A 27,303-nucleotide genomic window follows, 5' to 3' on the forward strand; every position below is an offset into this window, starting at 1 on the left:
CCCAGCCTTGGCGGAGGTCGCCTTGTTCTTCCCTTTAGGCTGGCCAGGTCCAGCCCCTGCCCCCTGGCCCAGCGCCTTCTTCCCTTTGGCCTTGGCCTGCGGTTGCTGCTGGTAATGGAGACGCTGCTGAGCACCGGCGCGGTCTCCCTGACCACCCGGACCCGTCCAGTCCCCATATCCACGCGCAGACTGGCCTTGGGACTGCAGCTCACGCACACGCAGAGCCTCTTCACGTTTCTGCTGCTCCTCCCACCACGGCGGTGGCGGACCCCAACGGTCGTCGCCGCGCTCCGTGAAGCGGGAGTCTTCCCCTTGAAAGCGAGAGCCGCCCTCCTGGCGCATCCCGCCAGGCTCCTGGTAGCGGTAACCACCCTCCTGGCGGCTACCACCACCGTCGATCCGACCTCCGAAGTTGTTGTTGCCGTCGTGGCGCGCGCCGCCACCTTCACGCCATGCCCCCTCGCCCCGACCGCCTCCCTCCTGCCTCCTGGCCCCTCCCTCGAACCTCCTCTTGCGGCCGTCGTCGAAGCCACGGTCCATGACCGCGTCCGCAAACGAACGGAGAAGAAGCGGTGGCTCTTGGATTGGCCTGAGCAGGCGATGCGGTGGAGCAAAGGGATCGCACAAGCGCCGCCGCACCTCACTGGATCTAGCAGGGAACCCTAAAGATGGGAAAACGCACCATCTCGGCATCCACAGCCACTTAAAAACCCTCTTCGGAGGCAGGCCGCCAGACGGCCCGTTAGGCCCAAGCAGCTGAGAGGCCTCCGACGCCCAAGTGGCCAGCGAGCCACCCTCCCAGCCCGTTGGAACGGAGTCCAAAACCGTCTCTTCAGCCTCCGAAGTGGGCTCAAGCCCACCGCCCACAGCAACTTGGGCCACCCTTGGCCCTAGCTCACAGCCCACCGCAACTTGGGCCCCACTTGGCCCCGCCCCTCTGGGGGTCCCAGCCGTCAGCCACGGCCCGACCTGCGGCTGCTGTGACCTAACCTCAGCTTCCTCCGACCCGGCGGCGCTCCCATCCGCCACCGACGAGGACGGCGCCGCCTCCCCTGAGGCCGCCGCCGAACAGAGGACCCCAGCCCCCGACGGCCCCCGCCCAGGGGAGGGGGGGTGTCGGCTCCGCCACCCGCCAGCTCCCGCGTCACCCAATCGCCGGAACCTCGGCGACGAGAAGGTCGAGAACCTAGAGCTCCTGCCGCCCGGGGCAAAAGCACGTCTGCGAGAGAGCCCCCTAGCTCCTCCGCACGCTGGATGAAGCCGTCGAGGGAGATTGTCGCCGCCGGCCTCCTGGGCGGGCTCCCTACCGCCGCGTCCTCCCCCAGATCCCCGGACTCCTCCACCGAACTCACTGACTCCGCCGTCTCCTCTTCTTCTCCGGCTAGGACCCAGAACCTTCCCTGGCAGAGGCCCTTCACCGTAGACGGCTCTGACCAAGACCGGTCCTGGCCCGTGCCCTTGCCCGGCGCCGGCGGCGCCGGCGAGGCCACCATCCCCACCAAATTCAAAATCGCCCTCTCAGTCGCACTTTTCCGCCAGCTCTCCCCCTCCGTCACACCTGGAGTTCTCTCTAGTCCTTCGGGATGTTCAATATCCAAGCAGCAAAACACCAGGGCTCAGTATTATTTCATGTCGACAATGTTAATAATTAAGACTATTATGTTGGGGCTTCTGTGACTCGTCTTGCCTCAGCGTGCAGTACTGGTGCACTTGAGTTCCCAAGGTTTATTCGACTTCTCACCCCCACACACGTACGCACACCTCGATCGCAGAAGAAAACCCATCTCTGTCGCGTGATAAGCGTGTCGTGCTACTATCGGCCAATTGTCTCCGCGCGACGATGCTCGCCATTGACGACACAAGCAGATTGTTCATCCAACTGGGCGCACACTCAGCTCCGGCCTATGTACTTCAGCTTAAGTGGAGTGTCTCGAAGCATTATGAAATAAAACAAAAAGGAAACTACAAAACCTCAGCTCAAGCGCTGACGTTTCGATGTCTCATTCTTGCAGGTGAGACACCGACGTGATCGTCAATCATATATATGTAGCTTTATTTGGTGTTTGGTGATTAGGTATATAGCTTGACACAGCATGACACCAAACGACTGATCAGTCTATGTATGTGCTTCGACTTTATGGGGATGGGATGTGCTTCGTCCACGTTCAATGGACTTAGGTTAGTTTTTCTCTTCGAAACGGATGGACTTAGGTTAGTCGTAGTACTGAATAAGTGCCTCTTGGATTCAAAGGATTTTGGTAGAAAATTTGGATTTGAAAATTTTAGAATATTTGTTGTGTGAGTTGTTCGATTTTGTGGACTGAATTATATAAGAACACAATGTTTACGGGCTCTTTTGATTCATAGGATTTGTATAGAAATTACGTAGGATTTGGATCTTGTGAAAAAAAGTCTACATATGTTGTTTGATTGATAAGAACATGTTCTATAGGAGTCTTGTTGTGTAAATCCTTGAAAAAACATTAGGCCATATCTAATGGAAAATTTCTTTACTCCGTATTACAATCAAACACATTTCACGTTTTTATAGAATTTAAGTAGGCATGACATTCTAATTCTATGTTTTTCCTATTTCTGTGTTTTCATATCTATGAATCAAATGAGCCCTAAGGCTTTTGCGTTACATTCTGTTGTAAACTTTCCATTCAATTAACGTAGAAATATTTCTTTGTTTTTTGCCGGTGCAACCAAATATATTTTGGCAATATAATCCTACAGAAAGCATTTGGGCATGATATTGTAATCTTGCATTTCTCCCAATAGATGTGTTTTTAGAATCCAGCGAGTAAGTGAAACACTATTTTTTATTTACTTTATATAAATGCTAGTTGCTATCCAGGGTTGCGCTTCTAGTTCTATGATACATGTGGTACTCGCTCTGTTCCATAATTCTTGTCACAAAATTTGGATGTATCTAGACACATTTTTGATAGATACATCTGAATCTACGACAAGAATTATGGATCAGATGGACTAGCTTTTTTTACTCTCTATTTATTACTGGAGATTTTTAAGCTACACCATCTTATCTCTTGTGTGGTAAGATCAATTATGAATCGGAATCATCCAATCTAAAGGTTAAACGGAAAATAATGTCTGCACCTACAAAATTATATGAGATTAATCTGAGTTTATTTATTTATTTATTTATTTATTGGAGAGTAAGTTCACAAGAGACTATAAATTTTAATACAAAATATTTTGCTACGATGAATTAATAATTCATTTAGAGAAAACCAATATGCCATCTAAGAAACATATATGATGTGAAGACATTTTTGTGGTTCTCTTTCTATGAGTTTAGCAAAAGGTTTTTCAATTCAAAGGGAAGTACGAGGCATGAGCAATAATGTCCATTAATTGGATCATTGTGAATTAATTACTTCATCAGTACCGATTTATCAGGATATTAAGCATTTTGAGAAAAAAAAACTTAGATTATTAGTTTGATCAATAAAATGTGAAACATATGACATATACCTCATACATTGTTGATCAAATTAATGGTTATAGTATTTTCTCAAAATGAGTAGCACCCTAATAAATCGGTATATCCATGACTCCATATTAAAGTGGGAATGTCTTAAGATATCTACGGTGATCTTTTTCTTACAAGTTACGGTTTCGTCACGTTTGGTCAGGTCGTGAATTTTGACAGTGACTCCTTGCAGAGAAGCAGTTCCTACTTAAAATTTATATTATCATTAGTATAGGTGATTGTGATGCGTGACATGGCACGATGCATTTGTCAAAGGAGGCCAATTAACTAGAAATGGTTCATCGTTTCATCCACTTAACTAATTCCAGGCAAACATAGTACGGAGCTAGTACTAGAGATTTTTTTATGGAAATGAGTTTGACAGCTTTAGCTTTTCATTGTGCGTTTTATCTCAATAAAAAAAATTGTGCTTTCAAGCTTGGTTTTACGGTGCTAGTCTCCAAATTCAAGTCATATTTTTTTCAGAACGTTTTCTCGGTGCTAGACACTCAGGGTTGCTCCACTTACTGAACAAACACGATGATGTCAACGGATGAGCTGATTCGTTAGCTGAAATATAGTGATGTCTGAGTAAGCCGCGGGTTGGGGATCATCTAAGGGTCTAAACTCAAAAAAAAAAAAAAAGCTTAAACAAAGAAAGGTAATCAGCTACTAGGCAATCAGATAAGGACTAAGTGTGACTCCATTGTGGATCCAACTAGGAAGCATGCTCCCACACACTACTCGAGAGCTAATAATATGCACCATGAGCCAGTAATGGTAGCAACAGTTTTTTCCTTGTTTATTGTGGGGGAGCATCTACTTACTCACTATACTTTTTGTTCACAAGAGACACCTTCCAGTTTTTATGTCCAAATTAAGAGCTTACATAAGGAAAAGAAGTCACATAATTTCTTAGAAACCCAAACCAATGGTTTATCTATGAAGTAGCAATCACATCAATACAACACCAATGCACAGCGTTTGTTGACGGAGTTCGGTTGAGACCTGCATTCACCGTTGCTCGGGTGCTTCTCCCTGTATTACATCGACATAATGCATCCAACAAGGAGACTCAATAAGGCTATGATAGTCTCCGAACAACTCCCATGGCTGGTCTAGCCCTGCCACAGGTCGCAAGGCCATCACTCTTGTAATCTCAACGTTTGTGCATTTCCATATTATAGCTGGCATGTACATGTATTCATCTCAAACATCTGACCGTCATGTTTGAGGCTAGACTTAACTGTGGCCATTTTGATGGAAGTTTGCACCAACAAACTCTTAGTTGGACTAACATTTTCTGTTATAAACCAAGGGAGTTTCAAGCATGGGCTAGACTTAATTGTGGCCATTTTGATGGAAGTTTGCACCAACAAACTCTTAGTTGGACTAACATTTTCTGTTATAAACCAAAGGAGTTTCACGCATGGGCTAGACTTAAGTGTGGCCATTTTTATGGAAGTTTGCACCAACAAGCTCTTAGTTGAACTAACATTGTGTGTTATAAACCAAAAGAGTTTCACAGTTGGAGCCCATGCAACCACCCGGAATCTGTTGGCACTAGCTATGTATTTGTTCAATTCCAAATTTAACTATACATATAGTATATAGAGTAAAACGCTTCGGGGGTCACGAAGTTGCCATCGATGAGCGTATTAGTCACGAACTGGGAAAATGGCAAGTATTGATCACGAAGTTGCAGAATTGTGTCTCGTTAGTCTTTCCGTCAGGACGGCCGTTAAGTTGGTGACGTGGCGCCATCAGTGGTCACGTGAAACGCGCGTGCGGCCGGCCCGTAGCCAAAAATCTGACAGAAATTATTGTAATATTGTAAAATCAATATAAAAATATCTACGGGCCCAAATTTAGCAAATAATATACCGTTGGATTCAGAAAAAAGAGTACACCACTTTGGTACTGTTGGTTTGCACTTTTGCAAAACTTACAGATATTCAAATTTTAATGAGTGTTTATGGTGTTTTTGACATGATTTAAATTCAGTGAATGTGTTTAACATTAAACCAATACCAAATGACTCATATTGAAATTGCCCATCTACTAGTATGCTTGTGGTAGAATTTTGAAACTGAAACTATTTTCATCATATTTTTACTGTTGTGTTAAAATGCCTATTTAAAATCATTTTGAATTTAGAAAATTTCATATGAAGTGTTTCAAATCAAATTTTTGTGTCCAGAGCATGCGTGGCCTGGAGAGCATGTCCGGCCGCCGCGCCGCTTCCCGGCGGCAGTGAGCTTGGTGATGTCGATGATCACGGTGGTGTCGTTGCTGGCGGCGTACGTCCTCTGGAAGGTGTGGATCTGGCGGATTAGGTACGAGTTCTAGTAGTTCTTGATCTCATTGTCTGTCCGACCCGGCAGGTGATGGCTGGCGATCAGCGACCACCTGAAAAGTTCGCATACAGCAAGTCGGAATCAGATGCTTCCTAGTACTCCAAGGAAATCTTTTTTACTACATGATGATGATGAGGTGGCAAATTAAAGAGCAAATGGCCGGGGATATTTACGCGCGAATTAAAGAGCAAATTAAAATTCTACCACAGGCATACTAGTGGATGGGAAATTTTAATACGAGTCATTTGGTATTGGTTTAATGTTAAACGCATTCACTGAATTTAAATCATGTCAAAAACACCATAAACACTCATTAAAATTTGAATATCTGTAAGTTTTGCAAAAGTGCAAACCAACGGTACCAAAGTGTTGTACTCCTTTTTATGAATCCAACGGTATATTATTTGCTAATTTTGGGCATGTAGATATTTTTATATTGATTTTACAATATTGCAATAATTTCGGTCAGATTTTTGGCTTCCGGCCGGCCGCACGCGCGTTTCACGTGACCACTGATGGCGCCACGTCACCAACTTAACGGCTATCCTGACGGAAAGACTAACGAGACACAATTCTACAACTTGGTGACCAATACTTGTCATTTTCCCAGTTCGTGACTAATACGCTCATCGGTGACAACTTCGTGACCCCCGAAGCGTTTTACTCTAGTATATATACATATAATTGATATATGATTCCAACTCATTTATGCAGTGATCAGACAGTTTAGTTTGTAGAAAATAGGAGACACTAGAGCTCAGACGACTAAGAATTAACTTACTTCTTAGTACGGTATGATTATGCACCGCGTAAAGAATTTTATTAGCCTCCTGAAGAATTACCGTGTATAGTGTGAAAAAATAAATCTTGGTTGAAAATGGAAGCAACCCATGTGCGATCTGAGACCGACACAATCACGATGATGCAAATCTGCCGGCTACAGACATGACTGGGTATTAACTCAATTCTCAGTCCATTAAGAATTAGCAAAACCATCTAAAAAAAAATGAGCAAACCCTTAGTTGATTAGCCTTCTATGTGGGAAGTTGCGTAGCTTCTTAAAGGAGAGGGAATGCAGCAAATCATTTGCTAGATGGAAAATAGGCTTCCAAAATGATGTTATGCTGCATAGGTACAAGGTTAAATCTTGTAAAGTACAACCCCTCTTAGATTGGTTATTGGCGCTCTCTTTGTAATTTAAATGTCTAACTTTCATTTTTACCCGCCATGATGTAAACACAAACTTTGTGGAGGCTCTATTATAATATAAAATTTACACCGTAGGGGACTCCCCTACGGTAAAGGTGTCAAAAAAAATATTTAAATTTTGACAAATATCAGACAACCTCGTGGGACGGAGGGAGTATTTTTTTTTATGTGGGAAGTTGCTTAGCTTCTTAAAGGAGAGGGAATGCAGCAAATTTATTATCTTGTGAACGTGAATGCACCAAATTTGGTGTGCTTCTTTATAAAGCTAGATCAGATTGAATATAACTACAGGGCAAAACCGATTTGCATAGTCCTCCAATTTAACTTTTTCCAAATAATGTACAGCACTATGTTATCTTGCATAGAATTAGTCCTACTATATGAGCCCGCGACACATACCTAGATGGACCATGAGCCTGTTTATACATTTGCCCATGCCATTGGTTGTTGCTAATTGATGTCTCGTCACAATTAACTGTACTTGCTTATTGAGATCACTACAGTTTGTTCCCTAATCAATGTCACGCCATACACGTCTGAATCCAATCCATGGGTTTGTTTAAGGGAAGCGCTGCCGTGTGTCTGTCGATACGCGCAACTACTAGTTGCATTTCAGCTAGTATTACTTTGCTTAATATATGGACAGCGCGGATTGTGATGTGTAGGCAGTAGGCACATCCATATCCTCCTACGTACAAATGCAGAAGAAGCACTCAATCGACTCACCGCATTTCTCGTCAGAAGGCATGTCGAATGCAGGGAACTATGGATAGTATATGATATGTACTACATGTTTTTTTTGAAACGAGGATATGTACTACATGTACCGACCGTCTAAACTACTCCATGCAGTAATCAAATCGCAGCCGCCATGGCTGTTGAAAAAGGGTTCAATTAAATCCTTCAAAACAATTGTTCATTTTTTAAGTACTCCCTCCGTACCATAATTCTTGTAGTGGATTTAGCTTAAATTTAAACTACAATCACAATATAATTATGGAACCGAGGGATTAAGCCCTACACTTGCATGTGTGGATCTGATTTGCAAAGCAAATTGTAATTAAACGACCGATGCCGCCGATTTCTTTCGAAACCATTTTTGTAAACAACGTAGCAGTAGCAATTAAAAACATGTCAAAATCAAACTGCATGCGGCGACAATGTCCTTTTAGGACGCATCGAGGAATAGAGAAACAAACGTGTCATCGGCTTATCACTTGTATACCTCGCTTCTGTTTCATCCTTTCGTCTTTCCAACGGCTTCCATCTTCTTACGGTGTGTCTAGGTTCAGTGAACCAGTCCGAGTTTCAACGCACTCAGGTAAAGTACACATCGGTTAGCTAAAATTAGACCGCACAGTGTTCTAACCCTTTTCTGCATGCGAGCCCAATTCCGATCGCACGGCTAACCCAAAACGGAAACTGTCCAGATTCATGCCTACTGTAACTCCTTCCTTCTGTTCCTGGGGAGGGTTTCTAACGGGATGTTCAAAATTTCCATGGCTAAGCTGCATGTAATTAACTGCGCTGTTCTATTGATGCAAGCAAGCGACAGATTAATATATTTCGAACTTTTTTGCAGGTTGCGCCACGTTATAAACCCCTCCACACCCCGTCCCCTCAAGTAGTCTCCCACGCCTGATTCACACATCCTCTCCTACACGAGCTAGACCCAAAGGAAGAAAGCTCGACGACGATATAGAGGAGACGGGAACATAGAAACTTTCTCTTGAATTCTTGAGATTTGTTACATTTGAGGTCAAGATATATAGCAAGCGTTGGAGAACGCATAGTTTGTTGGATTCTTCAGGTGTGCACGTACTAAGAGATGCAGGGGGCTACGATGGCTAGGAGATCGTTCTCTAGGCTCGCCGCGGCGGTCAGGGCGCCGGTGGACGTGCCGAGAATGCCGGCCTTCGACCACGTGCCGCTGCCCTACGACGGCCCGACCGCCGTAGAGATCGCACGCAAGCGCGCCGAGTTCCTCAGCCCGTCCCTGTTTCATTTCTACTCCAACCCCGTCAGTGTTATTCTTTCTCGATCTCTCAGTCGGAAGAACCATTATCTGAAAAAAAAGGTAAATCAGTTGGAGCTCTGCTGAAACGATTAATTGGTTTCCTTGCAGCTGAACATTGTGGAGGGGAAGAAGCAGTACCTGTACGACGAGCACGGGCGGCGCTTCCTGGACGCGTTCGCCGGCATCGCCACGGTGTGCTGCGGCCACAGCCACCCGGACATCATCGACGCGATCACCGCGCAGGCCAGGCGACTGCAGCACTCCACCGTGCTCTACCTCAACCACGCGATCGCCGACTTCGCCGAGGCGCTCGCCGCCAAGATGCCCGGCGATCTCAAGGCACGCACATACCAGATTATATAAACAGATGCACGAAACACTTACTCGTTAATTGCCTGACGGAGTGTAGTACAAAATCATATAGGTTGTCTTCTTCACCAACTCCGGCACGGAGGCGAACGAGCTCGCGATGATGATGGCCCGTCTGTACACCGGCTCCCACGACATCATATCTCTCCGGAACTCCTACCACGGCAACGCCTCCGGCACCATGGGCGCCACCGCGCAGAAGAACTGGAAGTTCAATGTTGTTCAGGTATGATCACAAGAATCGCTCGCCGGAAGCACTGGTAGTGATACAAGTTCATCACCGGAACTCTGAACCTTTTCTTTGATCGTTTGATATGTGCGTTACTGAAGAGTGGCGTGCACCATGCCGTGAACCCGGACCCCTACAGAGGCGCCTTCGGCTCCGACGCCGACAAGTACGCGCGAGACGTGAAGGAGATCATCGAGTTCGGCACCACTGGCCACGTTGCTGGCTTCATATCCGAAGCTATCCAGGTACGACGTTACTTCTTCACGGATCCATCGCTGTCATTACCAAAGCAGAGCTTTTCTCTCAGAACTCATGATAGTAGTGCACACAAGTGGAGATGACGCGAGCAGACTTGAAGCTTTCTTTCTTTTTCGCCGGTCCTACTTGCAGGGTGTTGGTGGGATCGTCGAGGTGGCGCCAGGCTACCTGCCACTCGCCTACGACACGGTGAGGAAGGCCGGTGGCCTCTGCATCGCCGACGAGGTCCAGGCAGGCTTCGCGCGCGTCGGCAGCCACTTCTGGGGGTTCGAGACCCACGGCGTGATCCCTGACATCGTGACCATGGCAAAGGTGCACAGAACAACGAGACACACACACAAAGCACACATGTCTTTGTCACTTCTCTTCCTTTTCTGATCACTCGTCTGCAATTGGGACGCAGGGAATCGGCAACGGCATCCCTCTGGGCGCCGTGGTGACGACGCCGGAGATCGCGCAGGTCCTCACCCGGCGATGCTACTTCAACACTTTCGGCGGAAACCCGCTCTGCACGGCCGGCGGGCTCGCCGTCCTCAAGGTGCTTGAGAAGGAGAGGCTCCAGGAGAACGCCTTCATCGTCGGCTCCTACCTCAAAGACCGCCTCCGCGGTCTCCAGGAGAAGCACGACAGTATGTGCATGCATCTGATCTTCACCACCTGGCTCTCAGAAGATTTAACTTTCGAAAGATTCCAACAGACTTCATTTTTTTGCTCTTGCAGTCATAGGTGATGTGAGGGGAACAGGCTTCATGCTTGGCGTCGAGCTTGTGACCGATCGACAGCTCAAGACTCCGGCGAAAGACGAGATTTGCCATGCCATGGAGCACATGAAAGGTACTAGCAAGAACTCTTTTGCTTCCACCTGTTGCAAAAGGTTGCTGTTCTTATTTCTGACCATGTTTTCCGGTGAGCAGATATGGGCGTTCTGGTCGGGAAAGGGGGATTTTATGGGAACGTTTTCAGGATCACTCCCCCTCTGTGCTTCACCAAGGAAGATGCTGGTACGATGTTTCACCCACTTTGATTTCTATGATGCAAACTCTTTGGACACGTGTTGCACATGAAATTTATTTATTTATTGTTTGGTGATGACGAATGCAGATTTCTTCGTTGATGTGATGGACATTGCGCTGTCGAAACTCTAAGCTGCTGAACCAGCATTTGCTATGGGGGTGGTATTGTACATAGGTATAGATATCCTTGCCCATGTGTGAACAACTGAACTTCACCTGAATTCGACTGAAGCAATCGCAATTTACTTCAGATTACCCTTTGAAAACCTTATTGTGTAATGCTACAATAGCTACTGGGCCAGGGTTCCTTTTGGTCAGAGATCAGATCTGAACACTTGAAAGAGACCGGTCCGAAGTCTGATGCAAACTTGTATGCACTCAGATATCCCAAAGTGATATCTGTCCTTGCCTTTGAAACTGAAGATATCCCAAAGTGATCCACACCCAATGAATCCCAACTCGATCTTTTTTTAAATTCCAACTGAATCCTCATGTTACCTGTGAACAAGGATTGTTATAAATATGTTTTACATCAGATTACCGAGACATCCACGCAAGATCCTGACACGTCACAAGAAGAACCATTTTATAGTTGAAACCTACTTCCCCGTGGCATGGACACTTCTTTCTCATCACCCATCGCCCCGACACATGAACATTGTTGTTGTATCATGGTGGATACGTGTGTGATGTCTTCCATGATTATATACACTAGCACCAAACAAGCCGGTCTTTGGTGGTTGAAAAACCCTCTATGTGAGGGTTTTACAAACCATCTGACCTTTTATCGGAAAAAGAACCACGTGGCCTCACGCGATTAATGAGCTAGATCCGCTATAGTCTCTACATCTATTACAAGCCGTTCATGTGGTTCAACTGGTTGTGATGTTGTCTCATGCCTCCTGGAGGCATACCACAATACCGAACATGATTAATTGTCGGTCATATTCCTTGCGTACGTCAATATATACATACAATAAATGATCAAATATCTATCAAATTCATATTGGCATGTGCACACATTTGCAATCAACATTTCTCAAACTATTCAATAAACATTACCATATATATAGTATGTTTGTATATGAAATGGTGGAAAAGATTACATAATTATGACCTTTATTTACCATGGACTATAAAATAAAAATAAAAGATTCCTTTTTGGTTACATTGTTACCTTGGTGACTAGCACATTGTGTGCAAACTTCTTGCCTCATCATTTGATGGGTATGAATGAGATGCCAAAAATAAATAGCATATGTTCAATTTTTTCCAAGATTTTACTAATGAGCATACATGTATGAATAGATAAATATGAATCTAAATAAGAATATTAGTTCAAAAGATTATAGTGAAAAATGGTGGGACAAACACCACATCATTATCAACTTATTCTTATCCATTGTTCTCATCATACTTTTATACATTATCACCAAAATAGTTCATCGTCCTAGATTGTGACATTGTTCACATATGACAGAACACTCTTAAAAATGACTTGTGCGGTGCAATAAAATATCGCAACAGCAATGAGAAGAAACATGTCTCCCCATGGTTACCCATAAATGAATAATATGTTATGTTTTGAATAAAAGTACATAATTTGATTGTTCTCTTATTTTATATGTAAAATTGAGTATAGTAACCATAGGAGCATAATGTGTAACTCGGATTAAGCTCAACGTTCCCTCAACACAAAAAAATCTTTCCCCTAAGATATCATATAATTGCGAACAATGTACACTTATAAACTAGACATAATAAGAACACACTTACGATCGATGGAAATAGCATCATAAGACAAAGTTGTTATTTGGGAAATCTAGTTAAAAACCACTCCTTCCGTTCCAAAAAGATGCCACAAATTTCTCTAAGTTTGCATGTATGTATGCACTAAATCATGTTTAGATACATCCCATTTTTTAGACACATATAGGACATTGTCCTTTTTTGGGACAGAGGGGGTAGTATAAGCTCGCATCAATATTATCCAACTTAGTATGCGTTTTACAATGTAGGTTGAACGGTTTTTCTTTGAAGTAATTCGAACCAAATACTTGAACATAAACCTTATTATCATATTATTATGTGGTTTTCTATTATTGGAAAATGGAATTTGGATTAACATAAACAGTGTTTAACCATTATGTAAAGCAAAATATGGTTAACATAATTAAACATAAGCAAAAAAAATAGAGTTAGCATCTCAAGCTACAAACATTGACAATAATACAATACAATTCGGCTAGGGTATATCAATTAACACATCCACATAAAAACCTTACACGGCTTGTCCAGGGATATCAATATATCGTACATGCAGTAAACACATAACAATGCAAAAAAAATGTCTAGGACATTCACTTAAGACATCAACCATTAATGGGAACACACCACAAGGGTTACACATGCACGTTAGCGCGGCTAAAGGCATTGATATAGGCGACTAGACGAGGGGTGAATAGGCAACCAACAATTTTTTTATTATATTTCTCAATTTTGTGGCTTGATACGTCTCAAACGTATCTATAATTTCTTATGTTACATGCTACTTTTATGACAATACTTGAATGTTTTATACATACTTTACAGCATTATTATACATTTTCCGGCACTAACCTATTAACAAGATGCCGAAGCGCCGATTCTTTGTTTCTCGCTGTTTTTGGTTTCAGAAATCCTAGTAAGGAAATATTCTCGGAATTGGACGAAATCAACGCCCAGGGTCCTATTTTTACACGAAGCTTCCAGAAGACCGAGGGGAAAAGGAAGTGGGGCCACGAGGCGCCGACACAACAGGGCGGCGCGGCTCGGGCCCCGGCCGCGCGGCCCTGTGTGTGGGGCCCTCGTGTGGCCCCCCGACCTACCCTTCCGCCTACTTAAAGCCTTCGTCGCGAATACCCCCTGTACCGAGAGCCACGATACGGAAAACCTTCCGGAGACGCCGCCGCCAATCCCATCTCGGGGGATTCGAGGAGATCGCCTCCGGCACCCTGCCGGAGAGGGGAATCATCACCGGAGGGGCTCTACATCATCATGCCCGCCTCCGGATTGATGCGTGAGTAGTTCATTCTTGGACTATGGGTCCATAGCAGTAGCTAGATGGTTGTCTTCTCCGCTTGTGCTATCATTGTTATAGATCTTGTGAGCTGCCTAACATGATCAAGATCATCTATTTGTAATGCTACATGTTGTGTTTGGTGGGATCCGATGAATCTAGAATACTATGTTAAGTTGATTATCAATCTATCATATATGTGTTGTTTATGTTCTTGCATGCTCTCCGTTTCTAGTAGAGGCTCTGGCCAAGTTGATACTTGTAACTCCAAGAGGGGGTACTTATGCTCGATAGTGGGTTCATGCCTCCATTGAATCTGGGACAGTGACATAAAGTTCTAAGGTTGTGGATGTGCTGTTGCTACTAGGGATAAAACATTGATGCTTTGTCTAAGGATATTAGTGTTGATTACATTACGCACCATACTTAATGCAATTATCTGTTGTTTACAACTTAATACTGGAGGGGGTTCGGATGATAACCTGAAGGGGGATTATTTAGGCATAGATGCATGCTGGATAGCGGTCTATGTACTTTGTCGTAATGCCCTGATTAAATCACATAGTAATCATCGTTTATATGTATTGAATCTTTATTTGTCAATTGCCCACCTGTAATTTGTTCACCCAGCATGTTAGTTATCTTATTGGAGAGACACCACTAGTGAACTGTGGACCCCGGTCTATTCTTTTACATCTGAATACATTATACTGCAATCATTGTTTTTACTGTTCTTTGCAAACAAACACCATCTTCCACTCGATACGCTTAATCCTTTGTTTTCAACAAGTCGGTGAGATTGACAACCTCACTGTTACGTTGGGGCAAAGTATCTTGATTGTGTTGTGCAGGTTACACATTGGCGCCGGATTCACTGGTGTTGCGCCGCACTACATTCCTCCACCAACAACCTTCACGTGCTTCTTGGCTCCTACTGGTTCGATAACCTTGGTTTCTTTCTGAAGGAAAACTTGCCGCTGTGCGCATCATACCTTCCTCTTGGGGTTCCCAACGGACGTGTATATCTACGTGTATCAAGCACTTTTTCTGGCACCGTTGCCGGGGAGATCAAGACACGCTGCAAGGGGAGTCTCCACTTCCAATCTCTTTACTTTGTTTTTGTCTTGCTTTGCTTTACTTTATTTTCTGTCTTGTTTGCTTTAAATTAAAAAACACAAAAAAATATTTACTTTACTTTCTGTCTTGTTTACTTGTTCTATATAAAAAACACAAAAAAATTAGTTACTTGCATTTAGTTTACTGTTATTATCATGTCTAGCTCTGTACCTGTTACTTCTTCACCTGAGGAATTAGTCTTTACTTTTAAACAAGGAGATGAGGAGAGTTTTAAAGATGCTTGGTCCTTCTTGAGGCAAATTCGTCGGGTCCTTCTTGAGGCAAATTCGTCGGGTCCTTCTTGAGGCAAATTCTTCGGGTCCTTCTTCAGGCAAATTCTCCGGGTCCTTCTTCAGGCAAATTCTTCGGGTCCTTCTTCATATTGGGCCGAGCCGATCCAGGTATACCAATAATGGGTACCCGAAGGGTATACCCATGTCACTTGGTCTAGAATTTTTTATGCTTATCGCGAAGCTGAACCTCAAATGACTCTAAGTTTGCTTCTTAGTAATTTTTATTTTGGGCTTATGATTCGCTATAGATATGCCTTAGATGCTATAGTGGGAGGAGATTTCCTTCATTGCAACGGTGATCAAGCTTTTAACGCTATAAAAAATTGGTTGCATCACATAGTTCAGCTAATAACTTTGATTCAGCCCTTATTAGCATTTATAATAGATTAAACACCCTTGAGATAAGTGCATCTTGCTTGAAAGAAAATTATAGTTATGTTCGTAACCGTCTTGATGAATTTTTAGTGAACTCTGAACCCTCAATGTGGAACCCTACTATTAAAGTTATTATTGGTGGTGAAACTTTTCATGCCCGTTGTGATATTATGTCTGAATTTTGTCTTATGCCTGAGAGTATTTATAAATCTTTGACACTTTGGGGACTAGTTGAAGGGGGAGAAGGAATAACTCTTATTGATAACTCCGTTGTAATTCCTAAGGGAATAGCCGAGGGTGTGCACACAACCATTCTTGGGAAAACAGTATCCACTGATTATCTTGTTATTGAATGTGTAGGAACAGGACAAATCACACTTGGAAGATCCCTGCTGAAACTATTGGGAGCAATCATAAATACGGGAGAAGGCACCCTAAAATGCACACCGGGAGGCCGACATGTATTCCCTAAATCAAAGAGTAAGAAAAATAGTAAGAAGGGTAGGCGTAAAGCCCGAGGTAATGTTGATGCTCCATCTCTTGAAAATACTTGATTTGCATTTTCTGCGCCTAGCTGAAAGGCGTTAAAGAAAAGCACTTCTTGGGAGATAACCCAAATTTCATTTTATTTACTGTATTGTTGAGTCTTGGAAGTTGTTTACTACTGTAGCAACCTCTCCTTATCATGTTTTTGTGTCAAGTAAAGTTTCTATGCTAAAGTTGATGCTAGATTTGGATCGCTGCGCAGAAACAGCATTGCTGTCTATCACGAATTCGTACAGATTTCCCTGTAGAAAAATCAAAAAAATCTGCAAATTTACGAGCGTGATCCTCATATATGTACGCAACTTTCATTAGTTTTGAGTTTTTCCATTTGAGCAAATTAAGTGCCCCTGCCAAATTCGTCTTTACGGACTGTTCTGTTTTTGACAGATTCTGCCTTTTATTTCGCATTGCCGCTTTTGCTATGTTGAATGAGTTTCTTTGTTCCATTAACTTTCAGAAGCTTTGTGCAATGTCTAGAAGTGTTATGAATGATTGTTTCACCTCTGAATATGTGAATTTTTAATTATGCACTAACCCTCTAATGAGTTTGCTTAAAGTTTGGTGTGGAGGAAGTTTTCAATGGTCAAGAGAAGATGATGATATACTATGATCAAGAAGAGTGAAAGGTCTAAGCTTGGGGATGCCCCGGTGGTTCATCCCTGCATATTTTAAGAAGCCTCAAGCATCTAAGCTTGGGGATGCCCAAGGCATCCCCTTCTTCATCGACAACATTATCAGGTCACTTCTAGTGAAACTATATTTTTATTCCATCACATCTTATGTTCTTTACTTGGAGCGTCGGTTTGCTTTTATTTTCGTTTTGGTTTGAATAAAGTTGGATCCCATCATTCTTATATTGGAGATATTACGCTCCGCTTTTTCATATGGAACACTTGTGTTCTTAATTGTGCTTTAATGTTCATGGCGAAGGCTGAAATTGCTTCGTTAAATTGCTATTTGGTTGGAATCAGAAAATGTTGCATATGGTTTGGAAATTTGGAAATTGTTTGAGCTCTCATAGATCATGTTTAAGCTCTTGCATCATGTAGTTTAATCTATTATTGGAGAACTACCGTAGAGCTTGTTTAATTTGGTTTGCATGATTGGTCTCTCTAAGTCTAGATATTTTCGGGTAAAGTGTTTGAACAACAAGGAAGACAGTGTAGAGCCTTATAATGCTTGCAATATGTTCTTGTGTAAGTTTTGCTGTACCTATTCATACTTGTGTTTGCTTCAAACAACCTTGCTAGCCCAAACCTTGTACTGAGAGGAAATGCTTCTCGTGCATCCAAACACCTTGAGCCAAACCCCATGCCATTTGTGTCCACCATATCTACCTACTATGTGGTATTTTTCTGCCATTCCAAATTAAATTACTTGAGTGCTACCTTTAAAATTTCATTCATTTATCTTTGCAATATATAGCTCATGGGACAAATAGCTTAAAAACTATTGTGGTGATGAATATATAGTTATGTGTCTTAATTCTTATAAGTTGCTTGTTGAGCGGTAACCATATTTCTGGGGACGCCATCAACTTTTTACCTTTGTTGGATATCATGTGAGATGCTATGCATGTTCGTCTTGTCTGAAGTAAGTGCGATTTCATGATCAAATGGTTTGAGTATGCATATGTTAGAGAAGAACATTGAGCCGCCAACTAAAGCCATGAATCATGGTGGAAGTTTCAGTTTGGACATACAACCTCAATCTCTTATGAGAATACTATTTGTTGTTGAATTCTTAAGCATTAAAAGAGGAGTCCATTATCTGTTGTCTATGTTGTCCCGGTATGGATGTCTAAGTTGAGAATAATCAAAAGCGAGAAATCCAATGTGTGCTTTCTCCTTAGACCTTTGAACAGGCGGCATAGAGGTACCCCTTTGTGACACTTGGTTGAAACATATGTCATGTGATGATAATCCGTGTTATCCGAGATGATTAGGACAAGGTGCGAGCACTATTAGTACTCTATGCATGAGACTTGCAACTTGTAGGAAGTATTATGCATAGCACATATGAATTATTACTACCGTTGACAAAATTGTTTCTATATTTTCAAAACAAAAGCTCTAGCACAAAAATAGTAATCCATGCTTCCCTCTGCGAAGGGCCATTTTCTACTTTATTGTTGAGTCAGTCTACCCACTTCTTTCTATCTTAGAAGCAAACACTTGTGTTAACTGTGTGCATTGATTCTTACATGTTTACTTATTGCACTTGTTATATTACTCTATGTTGACAAATATCCATGAGATATACATGTTACAAGTTGAAAGAAATTGCTGAAACTTAATCATCCTTGGTGTTGCTTCAATGCATTCTACTTAGAATTTATTGCTTATGAGTTAGCTCTTATGCAAGTCTTGTTGATACTTGTCTTGAAAGTACTATTCATGAAAAGTTTTGCCCATTTGTTTAGTCATTATATTTGTTAGCAGTCTTTTGTTCAGATCACTCCATTCATCTCATATGCTTTACAATAATGTTGATCAAGATTATGTTGGTAGCATGTCACTTCAGAAATTATTTGTGTTATCGTTTACCTACTCGAGGACGAGTAGGAACTAAGCTTGGGGATGCTTGATACGTCTCAAACGTATCTATAATTTCTTATGTTCCATGCTACTTTTATGACAATACTTGAATGTTTTATACATACTTTACAACATTATTATACATTTTCCGGTACTAACCTATTAACAAGATGCCGAAGCGCCGATTGCTCGTTTCTACTGTTTTTGGTTTCGGAAATCCTAGTAAGGAAATATTCTCGTAATTGGACGAAATCAACGCCCAGGGTCCTATTTTTACACGAAGCTTCCAGAAGACCGAGGGGGAAAGGAAGTGGGGCCACGAGGCGCCGACACAACAGGGCGGCGCGGCCTGGGCCCCGGCCGCGCGGCCCTGTTGTGTGGGGCCCTGGTGTGGCCCCCTGACCTACCCTTCCGCCTACTTAAAGCCTTCGTCGCGAATACCCCTGTACTGAGAGCCACGATACGGAAAACCTTCCAGAGACGCCGCCGTCGCCAATCCCATCTCGGGGGATTCGAGGAGATCGCCTCCGGCACCCTGCCGGAGAGGGGAATCATCACCGGAGGGGCTCTATATCATCATGCCCGCCTCCGGATTGATGCGTGAGTAGTTCATCCTTGGACTATGGGTCCATAGCAGTAGCTAGATGTTTGTCTTCTCCGCTTGTGCTATCATTGTTATAGATCTTGTGAGCTGCCTAACATGATCAAGATCATCTATTTGTAATGCTACATGTTGTGTTTGGTGGGATCCGATGAATCTAGAATACTATGTTAAGTTGATTATCAATCTATCATATATGTGTTGTTTATGTTCTTGCATGCTCTCCGTTTCTAGTAGAGGCTCGGCCAAGTTGATACTTGTAACTCCAAGAGGGGGTACTTATGCTCGATAGTGGGTTCATGCCTCCATTGAATCCGGGACGATGATGAGAAAGTTCTAAGGTTGTGGATGTGCTTGTTGCTACTAGGGATAAAACATTGATGCTTTGTCTAAGGATATTAGTGTTGATTACATTACGCACCATACTTAATGCAATTATCTGTTGTTTACAACTTAATACCGGAGGGGTTCGGATGATAACCCGAAGGTGGATTATTTAGGCATAGATGCATGTCTGGATAGCGGTCTATGTACTTTGTCGTAATGCCCTGATTAAATCACATAGTAATCATCGTTTATATGTATTGAATCTTTATTTGTCAATTGCCCACCTGTAATTTGTTCACCCAGCATGTTAGTTATCTTATTGGAGAGACACCACTAGTGAACTGTGGACCCCGGTCCATTCTTTTACATCTGAATACATTCTACTGCAATCATTGTTTTTACTGTTCTTTGCAAACAAACACCATCTTCCACTTGATACGCTTAATCCTTTGTTTTCAGCAAGCCGGTGAGATTGACAACCTCACTGTTACGTTGGGGTAAAGTATCTTGATTGTGTTGTGCAGGTTTCACGTTGGTGCCGGATTCACTGGTGTTGTGCCGCACTACATTCCTCCACCAACAACCTTCATGTGCTTCTTGGCTCCTACTGGTTCGATAACCTTGGTTTCTTTCTGAGGAAAAACTTGCCGTGGTGCGCATCATACCTTCCTCTTGGGGTTCCCAACGGACATGTATATCTACGCGCATCATGGCTTTGCAAGGAAATAAGTTATCCAGATATGCAATTAGGTAAATAACCTATATGACAAGTAAGCACAAAGCAACTAAACAATACACAAGTAAGTAAACGATAGAATAACCACACAAGGTGTAGACGAGGATGTATTCCGGGTGTTACTTCCTTTTGAGGGCCGAAAAGTACGTCCTCGTTGGACAGGTGTGGCGGAAGAAAGCTCATCCATGCCACAAAGACTCACCGTATTCTCTTTATAGACGCCACAAAGGCGAGCACACGATCCACTAAGTCGTGACCATAAAGGCAGTGAGCAAACTCTTAACAAACAAGGTTGGTGAAATCTTCACAACTCACTTGGAGGACCCCCAACGTAACCACGAAGCTTTAAACCGTGATGATTGAGCTTCAGGAACGACCTCTTACATCGAGGATTCCAAAGAACCCAAGAGTAACAAGATCCATAATAGATTGCAAGGGGTCAGCTTTGCTTTGGCGAAAGCCTATCTATATCTTCTCCACCAAATACCAAGAGTCAAGGACTTTGTAAAGCTATGGTGGGAGATCTAGGCAATTTGAGAATGGCACATCAACAGGGGATAGAAATTGCAGAAGTGAGTCTCTTTGAAGAAGAGGACTCACTTTATATTGGGGCTCCGTTCCACCGATGTGTGCAGAAATGAGGCAGCCGGTAGTACCGGCAGGCGGGGCGGTACGACTACCCACCATGTGCCAGCCGCCCATCCAATGGTCATAAGGCAATGGTACACGGAGCGGTACTACCAGGCCAAGGGGCCCGATACTACCACCTTACTACAGGTCTACTAGGCTACTACCGCCCAAGGTCTGGGAGGTAACGGGGGCCAGGAGACCCGGTCCGGTAGTAGCATGATACTAGGGCGATAGTACCGGCCTCCAACCTGGTACTACCGGACCTGGAACAGAACCTTCTACCGCCAGCCCTATGAAGGGGACAGTACTACCGGGGTTTGCTCCAGTACTTTTGGTCCTAGGAGTTTGCAACATATTGATGAGAAGGGAGGAAACTCCTTAAACCAATCCAAAGGTTTTGGGGTGCAATTTGGGTATGTGTATGAGCAGTTGAAGTTGAATCCACCCATACCTTCTTCTGAAGCGAACCCCCTCTTGATATTATGGCTTTCATACGACTCAAACACGAGGAAAAAGTTAGGGAACCGTCTTCACTCTTATCCTTTTCCAGGGGCCTTGAACCCTCTTGCGCCATCAAATAATTCAATATATATATCCTATGCACACCATTATTCAACTAATTACATTGTCTTCTACACAAAATCTACTTACGAAGGGAGATGCCATTTTAGTAGCGTGCGATACCAGGTTATAGTGTATCGTCAGCGAGGCCGAGGTACAAGGGGTTGGCCACTCTGCCAGTAGCTATAGCTTCCTCATCCTACGACGTGGCGGGAATGGTAGGTAAATGAATCGAGTGGTGATGGATGACCAGTTAGCTAGATCCAACTACCCAACACCATTGGATGATTCTAGGAGAGGACTGGGTACAACAACACATTGTATATGGAGGAGGGGAGGCCAACATAGTGGTGAATGATAGGGCCACTGAATCTATATAGTGGGGTTAGGAGTACAACGATCGATCAATTTGAACACATCTATGGTTCGAGGAAAGAGAGTGGATGAACCATGGAGGTCCAGTGGAAAATCAAATAAAAGATGGGCGACATAGTGGTTCCAACATCAAACTTCCGTTAATCAAAACATCAAGACATCTGTGAGTGTTAAGAGATTTTGATGGGCCTCTTTAAAAAATGGCCGAGGGTGCAAACCTTGCTTGGTTAGGCATCAGCAGGTTTGAAATGTAGACCCATATGGCGCATATACGCTATCATGGGTTGTCATGATTCGAAATGTGCATTCTCAAAAAAAAAAAAAATCGAAATGTGCATCTTATTTGGATGACAGTCCTTCTTCAAGAACCGCAATTATTATTTTTCAAACCAGAGACGGTATTTCCACGGACGCACATAGACGACGGTGTATCCCGCTAAGGGCATCTCCAACGGGGCGATGCATTTCGGACGCGTAAAATGGTCGCGCGCGTCGCGTCGGGCAACAGACACGAAATTAATCGTTTTTGGCCGTGCGTCCGTTTGCGCGTTGGGTGCCTCCAGTGGGGCGACGCATTTGGCCCGCGGACATGAACCGTGATATTTAAACAACAAAATAAACAGTTTCAAAGTAGCCTCACTTATTACATCCAAATTCTTAAAAATCTAAATGAAAATAAGATGATATTGACCTCTACGCATTGTCTTCATGACCAACCAATGCCCACTGATGCTCAATAAGATTAGTTTCTAGGCGTTTTAACATGTTCTCGTTGACTTCAACGTTTATATGCAGATACTGCTGCTAGGATGATGTCCTAGGGATTAGCGCAACCGGCTCACCTTGAAAATTATATTGGTGCTCATTGCGGCCGGCCATCAGGACGCTCGTTCTCAACGATCATGTTATGCATGATCACGCAACATGTCATCACCTCATGCATGGTCTTCAGCGACCATGCTCTTGCCGGGTGACGGACAATTTCCCACCGAGCTTGGAGCACACCAAATCCCCGCTCCATATATTACCTGCAAGCCTCTTGCATCTTGGCAAACCTTCTCGTTTTTTTCGAGTTTGGATTATGGATAATCTTCATTAGTGTGGCCTAGTTAGGGTAGATGCCATCAGCAAGATGATATGGCTTGTCATATTCATTTCCATTGATCCCATAGCTCACTTGGCGAGCTTTGCCTTGCATGAGCCTGTTGAAAAACCGGTGATCGGTTCAACACATTGATGTCATTGTTGGAACCGGCCATGCCAAAGAATGAATGTCAAATCCATAAATCTTGAGATATCACTGCTTCAAGAATGACAGTGCATCTCTCTGCATGGCCGTTGTACTGACCCTGCCATCCAAATGGACATTTCTTCCACTCCTAGTGCATGCAATCTATGCTGCCAATCATTCCTGGGAAACCTCTAGACTCATTGATAGACAACATCCGCCTTGTATCCTCAACTGTTAGCTCCCTACAGTAATATTCTCTGAACACGGCAATCACAGCTCGGCAAAACCGATACATGGACTCAAGACAGGTGTTCTCACTCATTCAAAGATAGTCATCGAATATATAAGCAACCATTCCATAGGATGACATGCGAATAGTTGCAGAACATTTTTGGTAGGAGGTGAAGCCTAGCGCACCTGTTGCATGTGGCCTGCATTGGAAGTATGGGTCGTAGTCTCTGACGCCCCATAGAATGACCATGAATAGGTCCCTTGACATCCTGTACCGGTGCTGGAACATTTTTTTCGAGAACACCGGATCGGTGTAGTGGAAGTAGTCCTTGTGGAGCCAGAGGTGCCCTTCCACTCTGTTGCGCGACAGTTTTTTGAGCGGCCCTTCATAGAGCCCCGTGCACCGGCATCTGGCTGACATTGTGCTCGTGGAGGATGGAGGCCGCAACAGTAGACATGGTCTACATCGTGTGATTGGACTCTTCGTAGGAAGAGGAGTCAATGACCTTGGCGTGGAACTTGTCTAGCATTTTCCAAATGTCCATCTGCGTGGGTAGCAACCATTGATCAATGTCGCCTACAATAGCGCCCAAAAGATGAGTAAGAAAACTACCGACGCAATTGACCAAACAGGTCCTGGGCAGCGAGGCCGGCGCAATCGACAGATGTTTGGCCCCCAAACACGCGACATATGCGCCCCAAAACCTACCCTGACTCAAATCCTATTCTCCGGTGCGACGAGGCTTGAGCAGATGACGTGTACTGCTGTGCGGTGGCGTGGGGTTGGGGTGGTGGTGTCGCACTAGGGCAGCAAAGAAGAGGAAGAGGAAGCAAATCCGCGCGGTCGATTTCTCTATCCCTGATGTGCGGGACTCGGTAAGAAAATGAGGACACTTGGCGCGACTGCGCAACATCCGCAGAGACGCAAACGTGCCGCATATTTAAGCCTCATTTGCGTCTCCACGGATGGCCCGGTCATTATATGCGTCGCCGCGCTGGAACAGCGTGCGGACGCATTTTGCGACCGCGTGATCGCAAATGATCGTTCAACGTCCATTTGCGTAGCCCCGTTGAGATGCCCTAACCAGCTAGATAAGGGGTGGGTCTATCTTCCCCAATTTGTTCAACCCAACACTAAGAGCATCTCCACCGGCGCCCCCAAAGAGTCGCCGGCATGGTCGCTGGCACTAATGTATGGGGGGGGGGGGCCGGCAGTGCATCCTCTATTTGGGGAGGCTGTTCCCACACCGGCGCCTCCCATACGGTGGCCCCCAAAACTTTTTTCTTTTCTTTTTACAATATTTTGAAATAACATATCAATCACATTTTATTCATACAATCACACAAATAGAATTAAATTATTCATGCAATCAAACAAATAGTACTTAAATTATTCATACAATCAATCAAACAAATAGTACTTAAATTATTCATACAACCAAACAAATAAATAATACTTAATTATTCATACAACCAAACAAATAGAAATAAAATCATGCATTGTTGGCGGCTCCTCTCCTTGCCCACAAATGCGCAGCTAGATACGCCTTTAGTTGTACATGGACACCTGCATCTCGAATTTCATTGTGCATATGAAGAAAATCGGCAAATTCTTGGGGTACATGCTCTACCTCAGCAAGTGGCCCTTGATAATCAAATGGTTGATCATCCTGCACACTCTCAATGATCATGTTGTGCATGATCACACAAGTGTTCAACACCTCCCACATCTGAGACACAGACCAAGTGAGAGAAGGGTACCTGACAATGTCGAAACGTTGTTGAAGCACCCCAAAAGCACGCTTAACATCCTTGCGTGTTGCTTCCTAGCATGTTGTAAAATAGGCTTCCATCTCGTTTGATGGAGAGGGAATTGTCTTCACAAATGTAGCATACGTCGGGTAGATACCATCAGCTAGATAGTACCCCTTGTTGTATGTGTGGCCGTTTACCTCAAAGTTCACGGCAGGAGCTTGTCCCTCAGCTAGCCTGACAAACATCGGAGAGCGCTGCAGCACGTTGATATCATTGTTTGTTCCTGCCATGCCAAAAAAATGCATGCCAAATCCAAAGATCCTGGTCTGCCACCGCCTCAAGAATGACACTGCACTCACCAGTATGCCCCTTATAGATCCCCTGCCAAGCAAAAGAGCAATTCTTCCAGCCCCAATGCATACAGTCAATGCTTCCGAGCATTCCTAGAAATCCTCTTGCTGCATTCTTTTGCAGGATCCGAGCTGTATCATCTTCTCTTGGTGCTCTCAAATAGTCTTTAGCAAAGACCTCTATGAAGGCTTGGCAAAACCTGTAGAGAGTTTCTGTACATGTCAACTCTACCATCCGTAGGTAGTCATTGACTGTATCTGGAGGAGCTCCGTATGCAAGACAGCGCATTGCAGCAGTGCACTTCTGAATTGAGGTGAAGCCCCACAAACCTGTGCAATCTTGCTTGGCCATGAAGTACTTGTCGTACTCCCTGACGTCATAGACAATCTTCAAGAACAACTCCTTCTTCATCCTAAACCGGCGCAGAAATTCCTTCGGCGAATGAGTCGTGTCGTTGTTGAAGTAGTCGGCGTCAAGCAACATTACGTCGGCTTGACGATGCCGGTTGATGTTCCTCCTCTTGCCTGGATTTGAGCCGCCGCGACGAGGCACGACGAAGAAAGGCTGGCGAACGCGCAACATGCTTGTCAGAATCAGCTGCTGCTGTTGCCGCTAGACAGCCTCAGCGTTCTGTTCCTCCGTGAACAGCTGCACCATCATCTCGTCGTTGCTGTCCATTGCGGCAATTGGACAAACACCTTGCGGGCGGGGCGGTTGTGCCGCGGTGGCGGCGAGCTCTGTTTCGGGCGAAAAAGCGGCCGCCGGTCGAGGGGGTGGCGGCCGCGTCGATGGACGGCGGTTCCTAGACAGGCGGCGGTGTCTATTGCAAGCAGGGGCGCGGCGGCGACGACGATGGTGGCGATCTAGAGGGGGGGGGGTGGGAGTCGGCGTGGGTAGGAGGCGGGAAATCGGTGTGTCCAGCTGTCAGGCGGAGTCCACGCTCGTTTTCTGACGTTCCGCGAGGCGCCGGCGCGCCCGATTCGCGCCCTTGGCCAAGGGGCCGACACGGGGATGCCGACGATTCTATTGGGCTCGAAAACTAGCCGGCGCCGTTTGGGGCGCACCGGTGCGAGCAAAAACCACGCCGCCCCCCAAAACGCTATCGGGGCCGCCGGTGGAGATGCTCTAATGGTGGTTCATTCTGAGATTAGTGGTAGGTGGCCCACGGTACAATGTGTCCAATTGCAATGGTGTGTCGTTTTGTCAAAACCAAACAAGTGCGTGTTACTTTGTCAAAACCAAACAAATGTGTTTCATATATTTGTCAAAACCAAACAATTGTGTGCCATTTTGTAAAATTCCTCTATCAATAATCATAGATTGTGTCCTCGTGCAATTTATATAAGCTGGAGTTTGGTGATGAAGAATTTTCAACCGTAGAACAGGCAAATATTGGGAAAGCAGTTTCGAGGAATGAAGATTCAACAACAACAAAAAAACCATCAGAACCAACTTTTCCACCAAGGCAAATCAGCAACAACCCGGCACCACCCGATGCAAAACGCGCGTGCGAGATCAGCCCATCAAATCCCTCCATCCCTCCTTCTACTCCTCATTCCTCCCTTCCACCACCCCCGCCCCGCCCGCCTTCCCCACCCCGTTCACCAGCCGCCGCTTCCCCCCGCTCGG

The 27,303-nt window shown here is 44.4% G+C and overlaps 1 protein-coding gene across 1 annotated transcript; it reads left to right on the forward strand.

Annotated features, from left to right (window-relative positions):
* Positions 1 to 8,956: 8,956 nt before the first annotated feature.
* Positions 8,957 to 11,093, forward strand: LOC124698310 (alanine--glyoxylate aminotransferase 2 homolog 3, mitochondrial-like). The gene is made up of 9 exons (XM_047230801.1): positions 8,957 to 9,085; positions 9,191 to 9,421; positions 9,507 to 9,677; positions 9,782 to 9,925; positions 10,071 to 10,250; positions 10,342 to 10,567; positions 10,659 to 10,772; positions 10,853 to 10,939; positions 11,040 to 11,093. Exons 1-9 carry the CDS (start codon positions 8,972 to 8,974, stop codon positions 11,081 to 11,083), a joined length of 1,311 nt encoding a protein of 436 aa, XP_047086757.1. The 5' UTR covers positions 8,957 to 8,971; the 3' UTR covers positions 11,084 to 11,093.
* Positions 11,094 to 27,303: the final 16,210 nt, after the last annotated feature.

The sequence above is a fragment of the Lolium rigidum genome, chromosome 3 (assembly GCF_022539505.1).
Source record: "Lolium rigidum isolate FL_2022 chromosome 3, APGP_CSIRO_Lrig_0.1, whole genome shotgun sequence".
Lineage (NCBI taxonomy): Eukaryota > Viridiplantae > Streptophyta > Magnoliopsida > Poales > Poaceae > Lolium > Lolium rigidum.

Bases quoted from the DNA above. Each gene is read 5' to 3' on its own strand.
- LOC124698310 (XM_047230801.1), top strand. From the start codon at position 8,972: ATGCCGGCCTTCGACCACGTGCCGCTGCCCTACGACGGCCCGACCGCC. The intron at 9,678-9,781 runs GTATGATCACAA...GCGTTACTGAAG, and splicing joins GGAAGTTCAATGTTGTTCAG to AGTGGCGTGCACCATGCCGT. The intron at 10,773-10,852 runs GTACTAGCAAGA...TCCGGTGAGCAG, and splicing joins TGCCATGGAGCACATGAAAG to ATATGGGCGTTCTGGTCGGG.